This window comes from Coregonus lavaretus, assembly GCF_964263955.1.
Source record: "Coregonus lavaretus genome assembly, chromosome: 32".
NCBI classification, from domain to species: domain Eukaryota; kingdom Metazoa; phylum Chordata; class Actinopteri; order Salmoniformes; family Salmonidae; genus Coregonus; species Coregonus lavaretus.
The window spans coordinates 3023043-3046233 of NC_140019.1; the positions used below are offsets into that span (position 1 = coordinate 3023043).

The following is a 23191-nucleotide window of genomic DNA, read 5'->3' on the forward strand; positions in this document are numbered from 1 at the left end:
GATGGCCACTCCAATACCTTGACTTTGATGTCCTTAAGCCATTTTGCCACAACTTTGGAAGTATGCTTGGGGTCATTGTCCATTTGGAAGACCCATTTGCGACCAAGCTTTAACTTCCTGACTGATGTCTAGAGATGTCGCTTCAATATATCCACATAATTTTCCTTCCTCATCATGCCATCTATTTTGTGAAGTGCACCAGTCCCCCCTGCAGCAAAGCACCCCCACAGCATGATGCTGCCACCCCCGTCATTCACAGTTGGGATGGTGTTCTTCGGCTTGCAAGCATTCCCCTTTTTCCTCCAAACATAACGATGGTCATTATGGCCAAACAGTTCTATTTTTTTTTCATCAGACCAGAGGACATTTCTCCAAAGAAAACGATCTTTGTCCCCATGTGCAGTTGCAAACTGTAGTCTGGCTTTTTATGACGGTTTTGGAGAAGTGGCTTCTTCCTTGCTGAGCGACCTTTCAGGTTATGTCGATATAGGACTCGTTTTACTGTGGATATACTGCGTACTATTGTTTGTACAGATGAACGTGGTACCTTCAGGCGTTTGGAAATTGCTCCCAATGATGAACCAGACTTGTGGAGGTCTACAATTTGTTTTCTGAGGTCTTGGCTGATTTCTTTTGATTTTCCCACGATGTCAAGCAAAGAGGCACTGAGTTTGAAGGTAGGCCTTGAAATACATCCACAGGTACACCTCCAATTGACTCAAATTATGTCAATTAGCCTATCAGAAGCTTTTAAAGCCATGACATCATTTTCTGGAATTTTCCAAGCTGTTTAAAAGGCACAGTCAACTTAGTGTATGTAAACTTCTGACCCATTGGAATTGTGATACAGTGAATTATTAGTGAAATAATGTCTGTAAACAATTGTTGGAAAAATTACTTGGTGTCATGCACAAAGTAGATGTCCTAACCGACTTGCCAAAACTATAGTTTGTTAACAAGAAATTTGTGGAGTGGTTGAAAAAACTAGTTTTAATGACTTCAACCTAAGTGTATGTAAACTTCCGACATCAACTGTATCTATTTTTTACGTAACACTTATTTTTCTTAAAACTGCATTGTTGGTTAAGGGCTTGTAAGCATTTCACTGTAAGGTCTACACCTGTTGTATTCGGCGCATGTGACAAATACAATTTGATTTGATTTGATTTGAAAATACATTAGTAAATGGTCCCTCGTAACAGAGTCAAACAAAACTACCTCTGCTCCAAGCACCTCTGTAGCTGACATACCGTATATAGAACTCTCGGGAGAAAGAATATGTTTTTTCTGTCTGTACGAGATCTTCAGTTTCTTGGCAATTTCTCGCATGGAATAGCCTTCATTTCTCAGAACAAGAACAGACTGACGAGTTTCAGAAGATAGTTATTTGTTTCTGGCCATTTTGAGCCTGTGCTCCAACACACAATTGCTGATGCTCCAGATACTCAGCTAGTCTCAAGAAGGTCAGTTTTATTGCTTCTTTAATCATCACAACAGTTTTCAGCTGCGCTAACATAATTGCAAAAGGGTTTTCTAATGATCAATTAGCCTTTTAAAATGATAAACTTGGATTAGCAAACACTACGTGCCATTGGAACACAGGACTGATGGTTGCTGATAATGGGCCTCTGTACATCTATGTAGATATTCCATAAAAAAATCTGCCATTTCCAGCTACAATAGCCATTTACAACATTAACAATGTCTACATTGTATTTCTGATCAATTTGATGTTATTTTAATGGACAAATTTTTTAAATTTCTTTCGAAATTTCTAAGTGACCCCAAACTTTTGAATGGTAGTGTATATTATGACTTCATTTTGTGGAGTTTTTGTGAAGTTTGTCTTCAGTTTTTGGGGGGCTGTTCGTGCACATGACATTTTTCTTGAGGCAAGTCGAAGTTCGGTAGGCGAAGTCTACGCCCCTTTGTCGGTGATTGGTGAACAGTACTACTCCTAGTAGGAGTGGGAACATGAAGTGTTGTCATTCAACGAGAGATGACTAGTTTTCATGCAAATGTTTTCACTTGAGAAATACTGCACCAAGCATCTTAGCTAGATGTAAAATTGAGCGACTAAGACGTCAATTTATGACAGATTTCTTGATTTATCTTAGATTCATTTTGACTATTTTGAGGAAGTGTTTCTGGCTAGGTTGTTGCTACGGTGGTTCAAGAGGGACAAACAGGAATATTAGTTATTTTTTATTTTTTCCCCAAGCAAAGGTCTTTAGTGAGTATGCGAGCACAGACAGTCGCTTTGCATAGCGGAGTTCTGCTAGGAGCAAACCAAACCTATGTAATCAGATGCCGTTAGCGCCATCTACAGGTGCAAACAAGCTCTTTCGGGGCCGTGTGTATCAAGTGTCAGAGTAGAAGTGCTAATCTAGGATCAGGTCCCCCGTCCATAATCTTGTTAATTGTGATCTAAAAGGCAAAACTGATCCTAAATCAGCAGCCCTACTCTGAGACACTTGATACATACAGCCCATGGGGTTTACATTAAATAAAGACATTCAAGACATAACCAAACATGTTATTTTATTATCTTAAAAAGTAACACAATCCCCAAAGGGTATATCACATACACTACAACAACAGTAAACACCATTACTACACAAAAGGAGACTTTCAGATATTACAGAAATAAAAAATCCCTCTTATTGTTTAAATTATTTTACTAGGCATGACAGAAACATAATTTACAGTATGACATACTGTCACAATTAGAAACAATGTTATTGAAGGGAAGACATTTCATGGACTGTCAGCATTTCATGACATATTTTCAATATAAACAGATCATCCTTCTTGGATGGATTTTACAGCAACCAGAGACTAAGACCAGGCATTTATTTCAGTGCAAACGTGATAATACAAGGCAGTCTTGGCTGCAATTGTCCCTTTCGATTTCAGATGGGATTGATCATGTTAATCATTATTTGAAAATGTACCTTTTCAATGCGTTGTCTGGAACTTTAACACCAGAGTACCAAGGTTGACACCACTCCCTTCATAGGCTCATCATCATACTGTATGAGACATGGGTAGTGATGGTACACAACAGAGTCCCGAGAGGACGGTGATGTACTATACGTAAAAGCTATGCTATAAGAGGTCACCTTTGATCTTCGATATCCTTAACATTTAACAGAGCAGAGGAGAAATGACCCTCCTCTACTCAAACTGCACAGAAGTGATTACATTTCTGGTGAGGAACAGAGAGAGTCAGAGAGTGAGAACTGAGTGAGAAGAACACCACTAGTAAACGCAGAGCGAGAGACAGTGGGGCTAAATAGTCAAGTAGCACATACAGGTGAGCTCTGCTGTCGTGAGAATGACAATAGGAGAGTCAGTCCAGCACTTTGACCTGGTCTTCGTATGTGAGTCATTTCAAGAGCTTTTACATTGACATTCACAGGATACAGAATAATGACAGTGATTTGTAAGAGGAAAGCCACTACTCATTATCTTTTTGCTGTTGTGGAGGTAGTTGTATAAGTGAGTATCTGAGAACATAGGGTTAAATATGAAACCTGAATGTACAAATCAGAGGGGTGGTGAGAGAAGACATGATCTGCCTCTATAAAGGAGATGGTTTTTGACGTTGTCCATATTCAAAAGTCCCTTGTTGTTAATTTGAACATTACATGCATTCAACAGGAAAATACCACAGGTAATAGCACCAGTAATAGTGGGATTTCCCCCCCCCCCAATAAAAATAAAAGTTACGTTTTTTTTCCATTATTGGCCATGACTGCCGTGTAGTACCGCTTTGAAACTCCCTGTCGGGCAAAGAGGCATTTCCCAAATCTGTATTTACAATGTACCGAAATGTGCCGAGCGACCTGATTCTATATATGTAAATGTTAGCTCTAAGAGCCCAGTTCAAACACTTGGATTTTGTTATCAAGTAATGCAGCAAGACTACAGCAGCATCGGGGCTGGGTTCAGTACCATGGAACACAGGGGTACTCTTGACACACCAATAGTACCCTACAGATAGAGGTTGGATGGACTGGACATGCTGCACTCTTAACATTCATAGAATAACATGTCACTTGTACCCTCCAGACCTGGGATAACTATAGTTTTAACTATGATTTGTGGAAAACAAAAATAAATTGGGGGAACAAATAGTTACAACCATTTGACTACAGATCTCAGAAAGTGACTACTTTTGTAAACTATTTGAACAAAATATTGGATTGGCTGCCTTAAACTAATGGCAGGGCTGTATCTGGAACTGCATGTTGAAGATACAAATTGGAAAGAATAGAGCACGCACTATTCCAATATTATCTGACAGTCATATTTGATCTACACAATACATTTCTGAACATTTTGTAAATGTCCTGAATGTCCATTGCCCCAGGTGTACATAATCAAGTCAAACCAATTAACCAATGATATTTTGTAGAGATACACACAAATAAGTTGTGATGCTGTGATACAGTATGACTTTTCAACATGCCACTGAAAAGGTTGAAAGCTGCAATTCATTTTATGATACCTGAAAATACTGTAGAGTAATTCAAAGCCATTTGCAAACAGCAGGTTGGATGCTTAGAAAAAACAACTTTGATCCTCTTTGTCCATCTGAGGGTAAGTGTTCTTGTTTCAAACACTCACTATACCATATTTAAAGGAATCGTTTACTCAGAATACAAACTAACATGATTTTCAAACTACCTTGGCTGTATTTGATTCAAGAAAGTAGTTTGGGGATATTTTGTTTCCTTTCGACACTTAATAGCCATATTTTGTTACTGTTAGTATTCTCGGTAACACTTAACATGAAACTGTTTTTGTGCCTGTGTAACAAAACAAATTACTTTTGGAGAAACATTTGATTAGCATGTTGTTACATAATACTTTGGTCAATGCATTTTAATTGCATAGCAATGAGCTGAGAGGTTTTGTAACTACTGTACACATGAGGAAGTGGGACAGTTCCTTATTCCACGTATGTAATAACGCCAATATAATGCAATTATAAAGCAATTTCCAAAGTCCTATGTAACAACTGTTGCGATTGTACAATTCTAATTGTATAAGAACTTGATGTCAAGTATTACTGTATAACATGTCTCACTCATTATGAAAATATATGTGTTAGTCATTTTGAAGCTGCAAAAGTGGTCTACTCTAATGTTCAGGTGATTTCATGTCCTTCATGTATTTAATTCTAGGCTATAGGTTATATTAATATCTATGAGCCCTCCAAACCATGTGCTTATGGTCATATATTTACACCAATTCAAAGTAACTGTTGTAGTTTTTGGTTCATAAAATATTTGGCAGCCATCAAATAAATGTTTTTTTGTTTTCAAATAAATTGCATATATTCAAATACCTTCAAATGTTAATTGGTTTTCTGAGAGTTATTCAAAACACTTTCAAATACATTTTAAAAAAAATTGTTTGACCTGTATTTGAATATCAAAGAAAAGAGTTGCCTTTTAGTTGAAACTCTATATAAACTATATTCGACTACCTTGAGTATTTGCCCAGGTCTGGTACCCTCTAACCCACCCTATGTAAGAATGTCATAATAATGTGATAACATTATAAACCATAATGGCAGCTCCTTATGTCTGCCTATGGCAACTCACTTGACACAGTCATGACACAAACCGTTACTCAAGTATGCGTATTTGCTGGCCTAAACAACGGTTTCTGTTATGATAGTGGTAAATCAGTTGTCATAACGGTTTATTATATGTTATATTATCATGATGTAGGACTTTTGACAGAGGGTTCAGGTAAAGTCTTTTCATACTTGTCTAGCAGAGCTCTGTATTTGTGATGTGCAGTTTGCGAATGAGTCGTTTTTTTTGAACGACTCTTTTTACTGACTCGTTTTTCTGAGTGACCCGTTCATTTTAGTGCTTAGTTTGACCTGCTGGCCGCAATGAATTCTACAGCAGGATTAATACGCGCTCCTCTGGTGACTCTCGAGATGTGCTCCGACCAACAAATGTCTGTCATATATGCGCGCAGGCAAACTAGATCATGCTGCAGGCAGCATAGAGAATAAAAATACGTGTAGAACTGATTATGATCGCATGGTGCAAGAATGAATAAAACTGATTGATTATAGAATGCTATGATGGACAGTTTTGTAGAACCAAAACATACACAGCCTCTTCTCAACAAACTCGAGCGAATTGTCTGGGGTGATGCAGTTTGCGAACGATATTGTGCTAATCACCCTAATGGCAGTCAAGCAATGCATTCCGCCAAGAGTCGTTTACAATGTAGTCCGGTTGCTGCCCACAACTAGACCTCGTTTCAAATGTACCATGAAACATAGCCGTGGAAATTAGGGGTGCTGAAAACATCTCAGGTCCCCCACCCGGCGAAAATAATCGCAGAACGCCCACCCCCAAACTACCTCCCGCGGCTATGCCAAAGAAATTGTTATTCGTATGCATAGAAATCAACAAATGTACATAGTTTAAAACACGCTTTTACAAGTCTCATTCACAAATGACAACTCCAATAAGCCCCTTACGGTGAACGATGTGAACGAGAGGCTTGTAAGATCATGACTATTTCGAGTTTTTAGTTCATCGTTTGCAGACAGGGGATCCTGCGTGCTCTGGGCATTACTGACTCAAATGAATGAAATGAGTCGAAAGATTTGTTATTTTGACTGAACGAGTCGAAAAGATCAGAGTCAGTAAAAAGAGCTGAACTTCCCATCACTACTCTGTTTGCATGGCACTATGTCACAGCTCTATGTGAGCCAGTAGAGGGGGCTAAAGAGTAGGTTTAGTAAGCTGAACAGCCACACAGCCAAAAAAATTGTAAGAGTGTAATTATTACACGTGACCTGAGATTATACAATTATAAATTTGACACCAAAACAAATAACAGAATATCAACTGGTAGGTCAAAGTCAAATCAATCACATTAAAGAAATACATACTGCTCAGTAAAAACAAAAACCTAAAAGGACCGGTAGAATTACATGATTTTCTTTCAAGGTTTAGAATGGGTTTGAAAAAGATCACTGCCTTTAATACATATTTTTATAAATATCCTCTTGTGAGAATAAGTGGTGTTACAATGTAGTAGTGAGCATCACAAATTCAAATATTACCCAACAGAAGATGAGGAGAACTAATCCAAAACCATTGAATGACAGATGTAGTACCAGTCCTTGAGCTGGCTGGTGTATGTTGTGAAGTTCCTGTCAGTCTGTATGCTGTAACCGTCCCAGTTACAGGTGGAGGTGTAGGGTATACATCCAAACCCAACACTTCCCTCTTTTTTTTTTTACCTCCCACTCCGGCCACTGTCACACACTCGTTATGGAGGTCAAACAGTTTGAGGGTTTCTGCAGTTTCTCGGGTTGGGCGGTGGGCGGCTCTGGAATGGTCCGGAAGGTGAAAGGTGGACCATTGCCCGTGGCGATTCCCAGGTGTCCGGGACTCAGAGCCAGATTCTGACGTCTGTTGCTCTCCACAATGCTGGAGGTGTTTGAGGCCAGGCTCTCTCGTGTGCTGACCCAAGGAAGAAAGAAGACGAGAGGAAGGGAGAGAAAAAAATAATGGTGAAGAGAATGAAGAGAAAGAGGGAGAGAGGTCCACACACAGAGGATACAGAAAAATGTTACGCTGCCTGGGCTTCCCTTGTTTGTGTGGAATTGTGTGAGAGCAGAAAGTATCGGATTGATTGTTGACACATTGTCTATAATATTTTCCAGCTATTGGCAGCACTTATTGAGGTTAGGTCGTTCCCTTCTAGTAAAACAAAACTTGATATCCTCTCCATATTAACCACTAACTGCTGTAACTAATGCCCAGAGAGGAAGTAACAAAAGATGAGAAGAAAAGATGGGTAAAGCGAGAAGAGAGAATGAGAGAAGGGTCATTTGTGAGTAAGTCTCTGGCAGATATAGACAAGTGTGGTCCTCATTCATGGTTTCTCTGATATTCTCTACAATGGGATTGTTTTAAACATTATATGACTGATAATATGTAAGGTATTAGCCTAATATCTGTATGACAAGACACTTCTTTGGAATGGTGTCATTAGTGGTTTACAGAGTAACAGCATGTCAAAAAGTCTGATCACGCCAGTTTCTTGTTATATTTGTGTACTTGTTTGATATTTTACTGCATTGTTAGGAGTAACTAACATAAGCATTTCGCTGCACCCGCTGTAACATCTGTTAAACTGTGTACATGACCAATAAACTTTTATTTGTTTCTATCTTTTCACTTCCAGCTAGACCAGGTGACCCATGAAAGGTGGATGTGCTTCTGGTCACTGCCTCCATCTGCAGGCCAGGGCTATGGAAGAGAGGGGTGGAGCTGAGCTGAGCTGCCTGGGGGAAGGGAGGGGGCCAAATGACCAAGTACACATCTGTGGACAGATGCCCTTTACAACAGCAGTCACAGAGGAGATGAGTGAAATCTGCCCTGATGGCTCATACAGTGGGGGAAAAAAGTATTTAGTCAGCCACCAATTGTGCAAGTTCTCCCACTTAAAAAGATGAGAGAGGCCTGTAATTTTCATCATAGGTACACGTCAACTATGACAGACAAATTGAGAAAGAAAAATCCAGAAAATCACATTGTAGGATTTTATATGAATTTATTTGCAAATGATGGTGGAAAATAAGTATTTGGTCACCTACAAACAAGCAAGATTTCTGGCTCTCACAGACCTGTAACTTCTTCTTTAAGAGGCTCCTCTGTCCTCCACTCGTTACCTGTATTAATGGCACCTGTTTGAACTTGTTATCAGTATAAAAGACACCTGTCCACAACCTCAAACAGTCACACTCCAAACTCCACTATGGCCAAGACCAAAGAGCTGTCAAAGGACACCAGAAACAAAATTGTAGACCTGCACCAGGCTGGGAAGACTGAATCTGCAATAGGTAAGCAGCTTGGTTTGAAGAAATCAACTGTGGGAGCAATTATTAGGAAATGGAAGACATACAAGACCACTGATAATCTCCCTCGATCTGGGGCTCCACGCAAGATCTCACCCCATGGGGTCAAAATGATCACAAGAACGGTGAGCATAAATCCCAGATCCACACGGGGGGACCTAGTGAATGACCTGCAGAGAGCTGGGACCAAAGTAACAAAGCCTACCATCAGTAACACACTACGCCGCCAGGGACTCAAATCCTGCAGTGCCAGACGTGTCCCCCTGCTTAAGCCAGTACATGTCCAGGCCCGTCTGAAGTTTGCTAGAGTGCATTTGGATGATCCAGAAGAGGATTGGGAGAATGTCATATGGTCAGATGAAACCAAAATATAACTTTTTGGTAAAAACTCAACTCGTCGTGTTTGGAGGACAAAGAATGCTGAGTTGCATCCAAAGAACACCATACCTACTGTGAAGCATGGGGGTGAAAACATCATGCTTTGGGGCCGTTTTTCTGCAAAGGGACCAGGACGACTGATCCGTGGTAAAGGAAAGAATGAATGGGGCCATGTATCGTGAGATTTTGAGTGAAAACCTCCTTCCATCAGCAAGGGCATTGAAGATGAAACGTGGCTGGGTCTTTCAGAATGACAATGATCCCAAACACACCGCCCGGCAACGAAGGAGTGGCTTCGTAAGAAGCATTTCAAGGTCCTGGAGTGGCCTAGCCAGTCTCCAGATCTCAACCCCATAGAAAATATTTGGAGGGAGTTGAAATTCCGTGTTGCCCAGCGACAGCCCCAAAACATCACTGCTCTAAAGAAGATCTGCATGGAGGAATGGGCCAAAATACCAGCAACAGTGTGTGAAAACCTTGTGAAGACTTACAGAAAACGTTTGACCTGTGTCATTGCCAACAAAGGGTATATAACAAAGTATTGAGAAACTTTTGTTATTGACATTTTTGTCACAGGAAAGGAAAATGACATGGTCATGAGAGGCTGTGAAATAGGCAAAATACCCTACAAGAAAGGACCACCACTCCAACTCCAACTCCAGTTCTACAATCACTGCCATAAAAGGTCGCCCATCTTGTTTGAATAAGTCAGCTGAGGAGGCAGGTCAGTCTGCTGAGGAGCATTAGTTAGCGACAGTCACGTCTGCTGAATAGAGATACATTATTTTCGATTACTGGCCACGGGGGAGAGCAGGAGGCTGTGTCTGGAAACGTGGAAGGGGCTGAGGGAAGGGGGGGCACTCAGCCAGAAAACAAATGAGTCGATCGTCCCAGAGGTCCTGAACTGCAAACCAATCAAAGACGACCGGCACTAGCGCGGGCATCCATCTTGTTTAGAGGCTGGAACATGTGGTCGGGGTTAGACACAGGAAGACACGTGACCCTAATGAAGTGTCACACACTCCCACTATGCCAGAGGGGCCCGGGCGAAAAGGATTTGGTAAAATCAGGCACAGTGTTGTAATGCACAAAATATTTTGGGGGTTGCTATCTGTGTAATGTAAAACCAAAGTTTAATAGGCAGTCTTTTAAAACAACTGGAATACAATTCTACACACAATTTGAAAGTACATTTAAAAAAACTGTGCTTAGTTCTTCGCGATATATTAGCTGTTACGGTTCTGACCTGACAGATGAACTCCATACACACTATGACAGAGACAGGCCTACTCCCCCTTTCTCCCTCTTTTAGCACTGATAAATATCAAAATCCTCCATGTTGCTTTTGGGACCAAAAAAGGTAATATTTTGTCGGTTGATGGTAAAGCCATGTGAATGGTTGTCTTAATGGACATATTTCAGTAACAGACACCATGTATCATGAGCTAAAAACTCCAAAAAAACACAGATGTCTGCTTACGCTCAAGTGATTCAAGAGACTAAGAAAAATATCTGAGTTCAAATGAACGTGAATCATTGAGTGAAGCAGAGACATCAGAAAGAAACAAAAAGTAACAAAGAAAGCAAACCAAATCCATTCAGAGCAAAAATGAGGTTTTGTAAACAGACAAGCATAGGCTCACATGAATGAGGCAATTATGAAATTAGGAAACATTGGAACCTCCTATTCTGTCTCTTCTACAGGGCTATAACCCATGATAGGTTGTACCTCAGATTCACTAGAATCAATAGCACCATATTTTATAATAGTACCGGTCCATTTGGTTCTCATGTGAGAACAATAATCCCACCATTAGTCTATTCACAGAATAAGAAGCCATCCCCTCTCATTACCACCGCCGACACAAACAGAGACGCTGTGTGTGTCTATGTGAGTGAGTGTGTTGTTTTTACCCGACCAAGGCTTACCGTGGAGAGTTAAATCCACTGTCCACTGTAACACTGTTGCTGTCCATGCTGTCCAGCCTGGCCGAGTGGGCCGACTGCTGGCTCTGGTTGTTGTGGTCGCTCTCCTTGGGGTTGGGGAAGGTCAGGTTCCTTTCAAACCTGCGCTGGAGGTCCCTCTCCTTCTCCCTCTCCAGCAGCCACTGCATGGTGCCCCCTCCTCCCCCACCACAACCCTCTGGGGCCTTCTGCTTCTGCTCTGCCCGCTTGGCCGAGGCAGCGTCCTCCAGCTCGTCGTCAGACACATTGTAGTAGTCGAAGGCGGCCTCCCCGGCCTGGCACGAGCCAGCCTGCTCCATCCCCGAGGGTCCAGAGGAGGGGGGCCGGGGCACAGCTAGCAGGGGGCCAGGCTGCTCAAAGTGCTCCTGGCTGTCCAGCACCTCGGCTGACAACATGACCTGGGTCTTCCTCAGCGTGCTTGACCTGGAGTAGCTGCCGTCCCCATAGGCTCCTGTCAGCGCGTTGGGCGGCGGTTTAAACAGAGTGTCTTTGCTGAAGATCTCCTTCCTCTTGTCCATGCTACCGGAGTTGGTGTTGTGGTGCTGTACCGAACGTCCATTTGGCAAAGGCTCAGGCATCTGGCAGGGCATGGGTAAACTAACGCCGTTATGTCCCTTTGTAGTTTCCTCTTTGTACTCTGGGGGTTGAGGGGTCTGTCTGTCGGACATACAGCCCACCTTCACCTTAAGTAAGCTATCGTGATTGTGTTTTCCTAAGGGGCTGGGAGCAGTGAAAACCACTTCGTTGGATGCATTGCACTGGAAATAGTCCTCAGCCATGGGTTTGGGAGAGTAAGCCTTCAAGCTGTCGTAGGCAGGTAAAATGTCTCTACTTTTGTTCTTTTCAAGTGTCATCCCGCCGTCGGGCCCACACACATCAGAGGTTAACTTAGCAGCAGGGGGCATGGCCCGCGAGTGGGAGTAGTGGGAGGCCTGGGTTGAGGCCCTCAAGGTCCCGTCGTCTGTGTAGTAGCGGCTCCTCTCTCTGTCCCTCTCATCAGGGCTGCGCTCAAAGTAGTCCGGGGGCCCAATCAGCCCGACCCCCAGGGGCCCTTTGGAGTTATCCATGGAGCGGGACCTCTCTTTGGCCTTGTTGTCTGAGCGCTCGTTGCGTGACTTCCTCTCCTGTGTGTGGCTGTGGCTGCGGTGCACCTTGGAGTGGGACGGCCCGTGCGAAGGCTCGGGGAAGGGCATCTCCGTCCTTCTCTTGGCCAGCTCTCCCGACACGTCCCACTCCGGGGTGACGGGCAGGTGGGAATCCATGATGTTGGGGTTGCTGTGGGCCAGGTGGCGGGCACGGCTGCATTCCCTGGAGGCGGCGGCGTCCCGCGGCGAGTGCGCCAGGGAGGAGCTGTAGGCCCAGTAGTCCCTCTCAGCCGCCAGGTCCATGTTGGATCCCTCAGAGGGGTCTCCCCGGGAGGCGCGGGTCTTACTGTGGGAGCGTGAGGGCTTACCCTGGGGCTTGCGGTGTCCGCGGCTCCTCCTGCTGCGTGCGCTGTGTTGGGCAGACGAGCTGGCCTTGCTCCTCTGGGCCCTCTCCTCCTCCAACCTCTTCATCACGGCTGTGTGCCTCGCCACGTTCTCCACCGTCAGGTCCGGGTTGATCCGTCTGATGATCTCCATCTCCACATCGCGTGGCACGGCCGTGGGCGTCTCCTCGTCCCGCAGAGGCCACTCTTCCGGGGGGAACTGGGCCGAGAAGGTGGTCAGTTGCTTGGTCTTGTCCTTCTTGAAGCTCAGCCTGAACAGCTTAAGGCCAAACTTCTTGGACTGCTTCTCCCCGCTGCTGCCACCCTCGCGGTGCTTGGTCAGTGTGTCCGACTTGAAGGGGAAGCTGAGGGTGCTCCGGGTCTTCTCCGTGGTGTGCTGGGGCTGTGTGGGGGTGTGAGGGGAGTGGGGTGAGTGAGGCGAGTGGGGCGAGTGGGGCGAGTGGGGCGAGTAGGCCTCTCGGTGCTCCTTGGTGGACTTCCTGGTGAGGGTGGTGTGGTGGCTGGGGGGGTCATCACGGTAACTATTATAAGAGTCTCCATGGTTCTTAGGATAGGACCTGTCCCTGACACAGCCAGAGGTAGAGGGGGTGATGGTTCCAGAGAGGGGGGAGGTACACGGCTGCTGTTGTTGTTGTTGTTGTTGCTGCTGCTGCTGGCGTTCCGGTATCCTCTCGTCCAGGTGGTACCACTTGGAGCTGGTCCTGATGAGAGAGGGCGTGATGAAGTAGGTCTGGGGCGTGACGATGAAGTAGCCCTCCGGCGTATGGGAAATCTTCCTCTCCCGGACCAGCATGCTCAGTGTGTGGTGGAGGATCTCCGCCGTTGGCGTGGGCACACCTAGACAACGACACGGAGAGGAACATGTCATATATGTCAAACATAACATTCTGGATGCGTCTCAAATGGCACGCTATTCCCTTTATAGTGCACTCCAATAGGGTGCCATTTGGTACGCACCCTATATCACGTGATAACGTCTTAATTTGTGATATTATCATATAATAGCATTGAATGCTCATTATTCAGCAATGGATGCGCTATTATTTGTAATAACCAATCGATCGTGAAAACTGTCATTCGCCCAATACATCAACCACATAGTCGACCTGGATCTATCAGATAGTAATCTGACAGAACAGATTGTTATATGTATAGAATAAATGTCTTCACTGTCTGATCATCCCTTTGGGGAGCCAGTCAGCCGGGGCCCTTGATGCAGGGAGAGACGTATTGCGTCCCAAATGACACCCTATTCCCTATATAGTGCACTACTTTTGACCAGGGCCCATAGGTCAAAAGTAGTGCACTATATAGGGAATAGGGATCCATTTCAGACACACCCAGAGAGAGACAGGGCGATCAATGCTGCAGCAGTAGCTGCTCCCCATCCACTCCTCCATGCCACTCACAGCACAGCACGGCGCTGAACTGCTTCACTTCACTGGAGGTAGTATTACTCACAGTTACATCATGGTGCCCTTTCAGCCCGTCCAGCGTGATGCAATCCCACCAGCCAGCCACATATGTAGACTGAGGCTGCAGCAAAATACAGGCAGGCGAGGAAGCTAGCGGTCACACCCATCTCAGACTCACGCAGCACCCAGCCCCTCCACGACTACACACAGACACACGCACACGCACCGGACAGAATAGCTTCACTACAATGCTTGGCATGTGATAGGGAGAGGCAGCTATTGTGTCTACAATACAGGTACAATACAGGTCTACTGTCGTGGAGCAATAGAGAGGGATTATTTAAAATCCCTAAAATGAACTGACTAAATATGCCCCCTGCTGACTGAAAGGAATGTTAACAGTCTAAAATAGGATAATACATACTAGATTCAGCTTAGGAAATGAGTAATGGGACTAAAAATGTATGCACTCACTAACTGTAAGTCGCTCTGGATAAGAGCGTCTACTAAATGACTAAAATGTAAATGTAAAGGCAAACGTAGTGTAAATTGAGTTGACAGGTTATGGTAGTGTGTACGCATTTGGCAATAGTGGTTGACTGGTCGTCCCTCTTATTCCAGACAAAAATAGTCAACACACAAACGCATTAATTAAGATCTATTGGTAAACTGGCAGGCAGGCAGTTACCCGCCTGCACATACGTCTGTACGATAGATAAGCCTTGACTAGTTGGGGTTGCCTGCCATTACATCATATGGGTTTAGTTGCCCGACCAAAGTGACGCAACTTCCTCTTGTTCCTTCTTGTGACTCAAGTGTCTACAGAGGGGTAGTAGTCTAGGAAATGCATCCCAAATGGCAACCTATTCCCTATTTAAAAGTGGTGCATTATAAATAGAATAAGGTGCAGTTTGGGACCCAGCCCATTTGCCATTATGAAGCAGGACTTACGCTCACCTACATAAACTATCATCCAGTTCAACTCCTCTTTATACCTCTGTATCCAGGATTACAGCACAGAGTTACACACACACACACACACAAACACACACACACCTGAGCTGACGGTCCAAACTTATTCATTAGCCGGGTTGGAGGGAAGGGGCCATATGATGGAGATGATTTGATTGGTATGGTGAGGTAAAGGGGGGTGACACATAACTGAGGGGCTTTGATGTTGAAACAGCGAGAAAGAAAGAGGACAGAAAGAGAGAGAGGACAGAGAGAGGACAGAAAGAGAGAGAGGACAGAAAGAGAGAGAGAGAGACTGAGTTAACAGCTAACTGGATCAGCTCCTCCTCATCCTAATCCTTCCAGCGCTGGCTCTGAACTTCCAGAGTGGAGAGAGAGGGGCTGTGTCTGAGGGGGGATTGGGGAGGGGGCCTGATTGGATGGTCAGGGAGAAGGCAGATGGGGCTAGGGGCTTATTCAACACGGGGCTCAATATTCTGAACGTTGCAGAATGTAATTTCTATAATAAACAGACTATGGAACACAAAAGGGTTGTACCTGGAACCAAAAAGGGTTATTCAAATGGTTATCCTATGGGGACAGCCGAAGAACCCTTTTAGGTTCTAGATAGATAACTATTTTCCTAAGAGTGTACACAAAATGCCGCCATGACCTGTTTGTTGTTCCAGTGTAAAGCCAGCGTGGATCATGTTTAGGTCTATCAGTATACAGTGGGGGAAAAAAGTATTTAGTCAGCCACCAATTGTGCAAGTTCTCCCACTTAAAAAGATGAGAGAGGCCTGTAATTTTCATCATAGGTACACGTCAACTATGACAGACAAATTGAGAAAAGAAAATCCAGAAAATCACATTGTAGGATTTTTAATGAATTTATTTGCAAATTATGGTGGAAAATAAGTATTTGGTCAATAACAAAAGTTTCTCAATACTTTGTTATATACCCTTTGTTGGCAATGACACAGGTCAAACGTTTTCTGTAAGTCTTCACAAGGTTTTCACACACTGTTGCTGGTATTTTGGCCCATTCCTCCATGCAGATCTCCTCTAGAGCAGTGATGTTTTGGGGCTGTCGCTGGGCAACACGGACTTTCAACTCCCTCCAAAGATTTTCTATGGGGTTGAGATATGGAGACTGGCTAGGCCACTCCAGGACCTTGAAATGCTTCTTACGAAGCCACTCCTTTGTTGCCCGGGCGGTGTGTTTGGGATCATTGTCATGCTGAAAGACCCAGCCACGTTTCATCTGGACATGTACTGGCTTAAGCAGGGGGACACGTCTGGCACTGCAGGATTTGAGTCCCTGGCGGAGCAGTGTGTTACTGATGGTAGGCTTTGTTACTTTGGTCCCAGCTCTCTGCAGGTCATTCACTAGGTCCCCCCGTGTGGTTCTGGGATTTCTGCTCACCGTTCTTGTGATCATTTTGACCCCACGGGGTGAGATCTTGCGTGGAGCCCCAGATCGAGGGAGATTATCAGTGGTCTTGTATGTCTTCCATTTCCTAATAATTGCTCCCACAGTTGATTTCTTCAAACGAAGCTGCTTACCTATTGCAGATTCAGTCTTCCCAGCCTGGTGCAGGTCTACAATTTTGTTTCTGGTGTCCTTTGACAGCTCTTTGGTCTTGGCCATAGTGGAGTTTGGAGTGTGACTGTTTGAGGTTGTGGACAGGTGTCTTTTATACTGATAACAAGTTCAAACAGGTGCCATTAATACAGGTAACGAGTGGAGGACAGAGGAGCCTCTTAAAGAAGAAGTTACAGGTCTGTGAGAGCCAGAAATCTTGCTTGTTTGTAGGTGACCAAATACTTATTTTCCACCATAATTTGCAAATAAATTCATTAAAAATCCTACAATGTGATTTTCTGGATTTTTTTTCCTCAATTTGTCTGTCATAGTTGACGTGTACCTATGATGAAAATTGCAGGCCTCTCTCATCTTTTTAAGTGGGAGAACTTGCACAATTGGTGGCTGACTAAATACTTTTTTTCCCCCACTGTATGTGGATATAAAGAGCATATAAGGAGACTAGGGGAGCATCCCACTTAAAGGGTAGCCTAAGCTTCAGTGCTACACATCCACTGTCTGCAATTCATATCTGCAGCCTTGTGCAATTAGATTACCTCAGCATGTGTCAAATGCTTTATTTTGTAGTTATACACAGAGAGAAAGAGAGGGAACTGGTTGGCCAGGCAGTGAATAGACACAGTCCTATCCCAAGTAATGCCCATCTGTAACAACCTTCCCCACTCTCCTATTGTCCCAGAAAAGCTGACCTTTCCGTAACATCATATGGAGCAGACTGAACGTGCATCCCAAATGGTAACCTATTCCCTATTTAGTGTCCAACTTTTGACCAGAAGTCAAGTTGGTACCGCTGATGTGCCAACTTCTGTCTCTCACGAACACGTACATGTTGGTTGTTCTGCTATACAACGCCCACAAGCCTCGTCTGAAGGTAACCCGGTAATAGTTAAAAAAATACGGACGTATAGACTCAGTGGCCAATTTATTAGGTACACCCATCTAGTACCGGGTCGGACCCCCCTTTGCTTCCATAACAGCCTGAATTCCTCTGGGCATGGAAACGTTGCTCAATTGGTATCAAGGGACCTAACGTGTGCCAGGAAAACATTCCCCACACCATTACACCACCAGCCTGTACAGTTGATTACAGGCAGGATGGGGCCATGGACGCTGCTTAATCCAAACCCTGACTCTGCCATCAACATAACACAACAGGAACCGGGATTCGTCGGACCAGGGGATGTTTTTCCACTCATCAATTGTCCAGTGTTGGTGATCACTTGCCCACTGGAGCCGCTTCTTCCTGTTTTGATCTGATAGGAGTGGAACCCGGTGTGGTCGTCTGCTGCAATAGTCTATCAGTGGCAAGGACCGACAAGGTGTGCGTTCCAAGATGCCGTTCTGCACATCACTGTTTTACTGCGCCATTATTTGCCTGTTTGTGGCCCGACTGTTAGCTTGCATGATAATTGCAATTCTCCTTCAACAAGCTGTTTTCGCCCACAGGACTGCCGCTGACTGGTTGTTTTTTTATTTGTCGCACCATTCTCGGTAAACCCTAGACACTGTTGTGCGTGAAGGCCGGCAGTTTCTGAGATAATGGAACTGGCGCGCATTTAAAAATATATATATTTAAGTAGACTTAGAACACATTCTCATTTACAGCAATGACCTGGGGAATAGTTACAGGGGAGAGGAAAGGGGATGAATGAGCCAAGTGGAAGCTGGGGATGATTAGGTGGCCATGTTGGTATGAGGGCCAGATTGGGAATTTAGCCAGGACACCGGGGTGAACACCCCTATTCTTATGATAAGTGCCATGGGATCTTTAGTGACCACAGAGAGTCATACCACCCTCAAAGTCGCTTAGGTCACTTGTGTTGCCCATTCTAACGTTCAATCGAACAGTAAATGAAGGTCTCGACGCCTGTCTGCCTGTTTTATATAGCAAGCCACGGCCACGTGACTCACTGTCTGTAGTAGTGAACCATTTGTGAACAGGGTGGTGTACCTAATAAACTGGCCACTGAGTGTATATGGAAGGGGTTAAATATGGGTAAAAAAAACTATTTCCAGAGCTTTCTTATATCTCCCAGATATAGGAGACACTTCAAAACATATCATTTTATTAATTTTTTGACTATCTGTTTTGTCATGTACGAATGCTATTAAATGTGTTTCTATGGGCGAATAGCAGTCAGGCTAAATTCAATGTTTCATTTTGTAAATATTTGTTTTTATACCTACAGGGGTCCCTCTTAAACTTGATTTATATATTTTAGATGATTTTCTATATATACAGTACCAGTCCAAAGTTTGGACACACCTACTCATTCAAGGGTTTTTCTTTATCTTTACTATGTTCTACATTGTAGAATAATAGTGAAGACACAAAAACTATGAAATAACACATGGAATCATGTAGTAACCCAAAAAAGTGTTAAACAAATCAAAATAGATTTTAGATTTTAGATTCTTCAGAGTAGCCACCTTTTGCCTGGATGACAGCATTGCACACTCTTGGTTCTCTCTTTCTCTTGAAGGAGTTCCCACATATGCTGAGCACTTGTTGGCTGCTTTTCCTTCACTCTGCAGTCCAACTCATCCCAAACCATATCAATTGGGTTGAGGTCGGGTGATTGTGGAGGCCAGGTCATCTGATGCAGCACTCCATCACTCTCCTTCTTGGTCAAATCGCCCTTATACAGCCTGGAGGTGTGTTGGGTCATTGTCCCGTTGAAAACCAAATGATAGTCCCACTAAGCGCAAACCAGATGGGATGGCGTATCGCTGCAGAATGCTGTGGTAGCCATGCTGGTTAAGTGTGCCTTGAATTCAAAATAAATCACAGAAAGTGTCACCAGCAAAGCACCCCCACACCATCACATCTCCTCCTCCGTGGATCACGGTGGGAACCACACATGCGGAGATCAAATCAAATTGTATTTGTCACATGCGCCGAATGAAATGCTTACTTACAAGCCCTTAACCAACAATGCAGTTAAGAAAAATAAGTGTTAAGTAAAAAATAGATAAAGTAAAAAAAATCAAAAAGATATCACAAATAACTTTTAAAGAGCAGCAGTAAAATAACAGTAGCAAGGCGATATACCGGTACCGGAACAGTGTCAATGTGCGGGGGCACAGGTTAGTCGAGGTAATTGAGGTAATATGTACAGTACTAGTCAAAAGTTTGGACACCTACTCATTCATTCCCATCACGGTGGGAACCACATATGCAGAGATCATCCGTTCACCTACTCTGCGTCTCACAAAGACACGGCGGTTGGAACCAAAAATCTCAAATTTGGACTGGTCTAATGTCCATTGCTCGTGTTTCTTGGCCCAAGCAAGTCTCTTCTTCTTATTGGTCAACTTTAGTAGTGGTTTATTTGCAGCAATTCGACCATGAAGGCCTGATTCACACAGTCTCCTCTGAACAGTTGATGTTGAGATGTGTCCGTTACTTGAACTCTGAAGCATTTATTCGGGCTGCAATTTCTGAGGCTGGTATCTCTAATGAACTTATCCTCTGCAGCAGAGGTAACTCTGGGTCTTCCTTACCTGTGGCGGTCCTCATGAGAGCCAGTTTCATCATAGTGCTTGATGGTTTTTGCAATTGCACTTGAAGAAACGTTCAAAGTTCTTGACATTTTCCAGATTGACTGACCTTCATGTCTTAAAGTAATGAAGGATTGTCATTTCTCTTTGATTATTTGAGCTGTTCTTGCCATAATATGGACTTGGTATTTTGCCAAATAGGGTAATCTTCTGTATACCACCCCTACCTTGTCACAACACAACTGATTGGCTCAAACGCATTAAGAAGGTAATAAATTCCACAAATGAACTTTTAACAAGGCACACCTGTTAATTGAAATGCATTCCAGGTGACTACCTCATGAAGCTGGTTGAGAGAATGCCAAGAGTGTGGAAAGCTGTCATCAAGGCAAAGGGTGGCTACATTGAAGAATCTCAAATATATTTTGATTTGTTTAACACTTTTTTGGTTACTACATGATTCCATGTGGAATTTCATCGTTTTTATGTCTTCACTATTATTCTACAACGTAGAAAATAGTAAAAATAAAGAACAACCCCGGAATGAGTAGGTGTGTCCAAACCTTTGACTGGTGCTGTACATATAGGTAGCGGCAGGTAGCTTAGTGGTTAAGAGCGTTATGCCAGTAACCGAAAGGTTGCTGGTTCTAATCCCAGAGCCAACTAGGTGAAAAATATGTCGACGTGCCCTTGAGCAAGGCACTTAACCCTAATTGCTCCTGTAAGTCGCTCTGGATAAGAGCGTCTGCTAAATGACTAAAATGTAAATGTAGAGTTAAAGTGCCTATGCATAGATAATAAACAGAGTAGCAGCAGCGTAAAACAGGGGGAGGGCAATGCAAATAGTATGGGTAGACATTTGATTAGCTGTTCAGGAGTCTTATGGCTTGGGGGTAGAAGCTGTTAAGAAGCCTTTTGGAGCTCCGGCACCGCTTGCCGTGCAGTAGCAGAGAGAACAGTCTATGACTAGGGTGGCTGGAGTCTTTGACAATTTCTAGGGCCTTCCTCTGACACCGCCTGGTATAGAGGTCCTGGATGGCAGGAAGCTTGGCCCCAGTGATGTACTGGGCCATAAGCACTACCCTCTGTAGAGCCTTGCGGTCGGAGGCCGAGCAGTTGCCATATCAGGCAGTGATGCATCCAGTCAGGATGATCTCGATGGTGCAGCTGTAGAGCTTTTTGAGCATCTGAAGACCCATGCCAAATCGTTTCAGTCTCCTGAGGGGGAATAGGCTTTGTCGTGCCCTCTTCACGACTGTCTTGCTGTGTTTGGACCATGATAGTTTGTTGGTGATGTGGACACCAAGGAACTTGAAGCGCTCAATCTGCTCCACTACAGCCCCGTCGATGAGAATGGGGGCGTGCTCGGTCCTCCTTTTCCTGTAGTCCACAATCATCTCCTTTGTCTTGATCACGTTGAGGGAGAGGTTGTTATTCTTGCACCACATGGCCAGGACTCTGACCTCCTCCCTATAGGCTGTCTCATCGTTGTCGGTGATCAGGCCTACCACTGTTGTGTCATCGGCAAACTTAATGATGGTGTTGGAGTCGTGCCTGGCCATGCAGTCATGGGTGAACAGGGACTACAGAAGGGGACTGAGCATGTACCCCTGAGGGGCCCCGTGTTGAGGATCAGCATGGAAGATGTGTTGTTACCTACCCTTACCACCTGGAGGCGGCCCGTCAGGAAGTCCAGGATCCAGTTGCAGAGGGAGGTGTTTAGTCCCAGGGTCCTTAGCTTAGTGATGAGCTTTGAGGGCACTATGGTGTTGAAAGCTGAGCTGTAGTCAACAAACAGCATTCTCACATAGGTGTTCCTTTTGTCCAGGTGGGAAAGGGCAGTTGAGTGACAACCTATGTAATTTGCTAGGTTATAATCTGATAGTGGGGTGGTAGATGCCTAGTCTCCCTTATGGCTCAGATCAGGTGTCTACATAATACATACACAATTTTACGCACACATACGGCTTGGGCTATATATCGTTTATACCACATAACGGGGTATTTCGAAATAACGACGAAGGTATGATTTTCAATACCTTCAATAAAAACAGAAATATCGCATCTACATAAGTAATACCACACAGTCTGTTCTAACAAAAACATTTTTTTTAAGCCTTTATTACAGCATAGCAAAGATTAAAAACAGACGAATTTGTAAAATTGCTTTATCCGACATTTTGCGGTTGCGTGAGGCTTGGTGCTCACGGAATCGGTAGGCTTATTAAACAAACATTCAAACTAGCAACAGAAGCAAGATCTGTCTTATTTCTGTAGATACAGTGGGGGAAAAAAGTATTTAGTCAGCAACCAATTATGCAAGTTCTCCCACTTAAAAAGATGAGAGAGGCCTGTAATTTTCATCATAGGTACACGTCAACTATGACAGAAAAATTGAGGAAAAAAAATCCAGAAAATCACATTGTAGGATTTTTTATGAATTTATTTGCAAATTATGGTGGAAAATAAGTATTTGGTCACCTACAAACAAGCAAGATTTCTGGCTCTCACAGACCTGTAACTTCTTCTTTAAGAGGCTCCTCTGTCCTCCACTCGTTACCTTTATTAATGGCACCTGTTTGAACTTGTTATCAGTATAAAAGACACCTGTCCACAACCTCAAACAGTCACACTCCAAACTCCACTATGGCCAAGACCAAAGAGCTGTCAAAGGACACCAGAAAGAAAATTGTAGACCTGCACCAGGCTGGGAAGACTGAATCTGCAATAGGTAAGCAGCTTGGTTTGAAGAAATCAACTGTGGGAGCAATTATTAGGAAATGGAAGACATACAAGACCACTGATAATCTCCCTCGATCTGGGGCTCCACGCAAGATCTCATCCCGTGGGGTCAAAATAATCACAAAAACGGTGAGCAAAAATCCCAGAACCACACGGGGGGACCTAGTGAATGACCTGCAGAGAGCTGGGACCAAAGTAACAAAGCCTACCATCAGTAACACACTACGCCGCCA

At 44.0% G+C, this 23191-nt stretch overlaps 1 protein-coding gene across 1 annotated transcript in view; it reads right to left on the bottom strand.

Annotated features, from left to right (window-relative positions):
• Window positions 1–7306: 7306 nt before the first annotated feature.
• LOC311107298 (storkhead-box protein 2-like) overlaps window positions 7307–23191 on the bottom strand; it is a gene marked incomplete at both ends in the record, with an annotated part of 141129 nt that continues 125244 nt past the window's right edge. The window contains 2 exons of the mRNA XM_084149781.1: window positions 7307–7511; window positions 11219–13580. Of these exons, the coding sequence (XP_084005907.1) occupies window positions 7307–7511; window positions 11219–13580 (2567 nt within the window). The remainder of the gene's footprint in view (window positions 7512–11218; window positions 13581–23191) is intronic.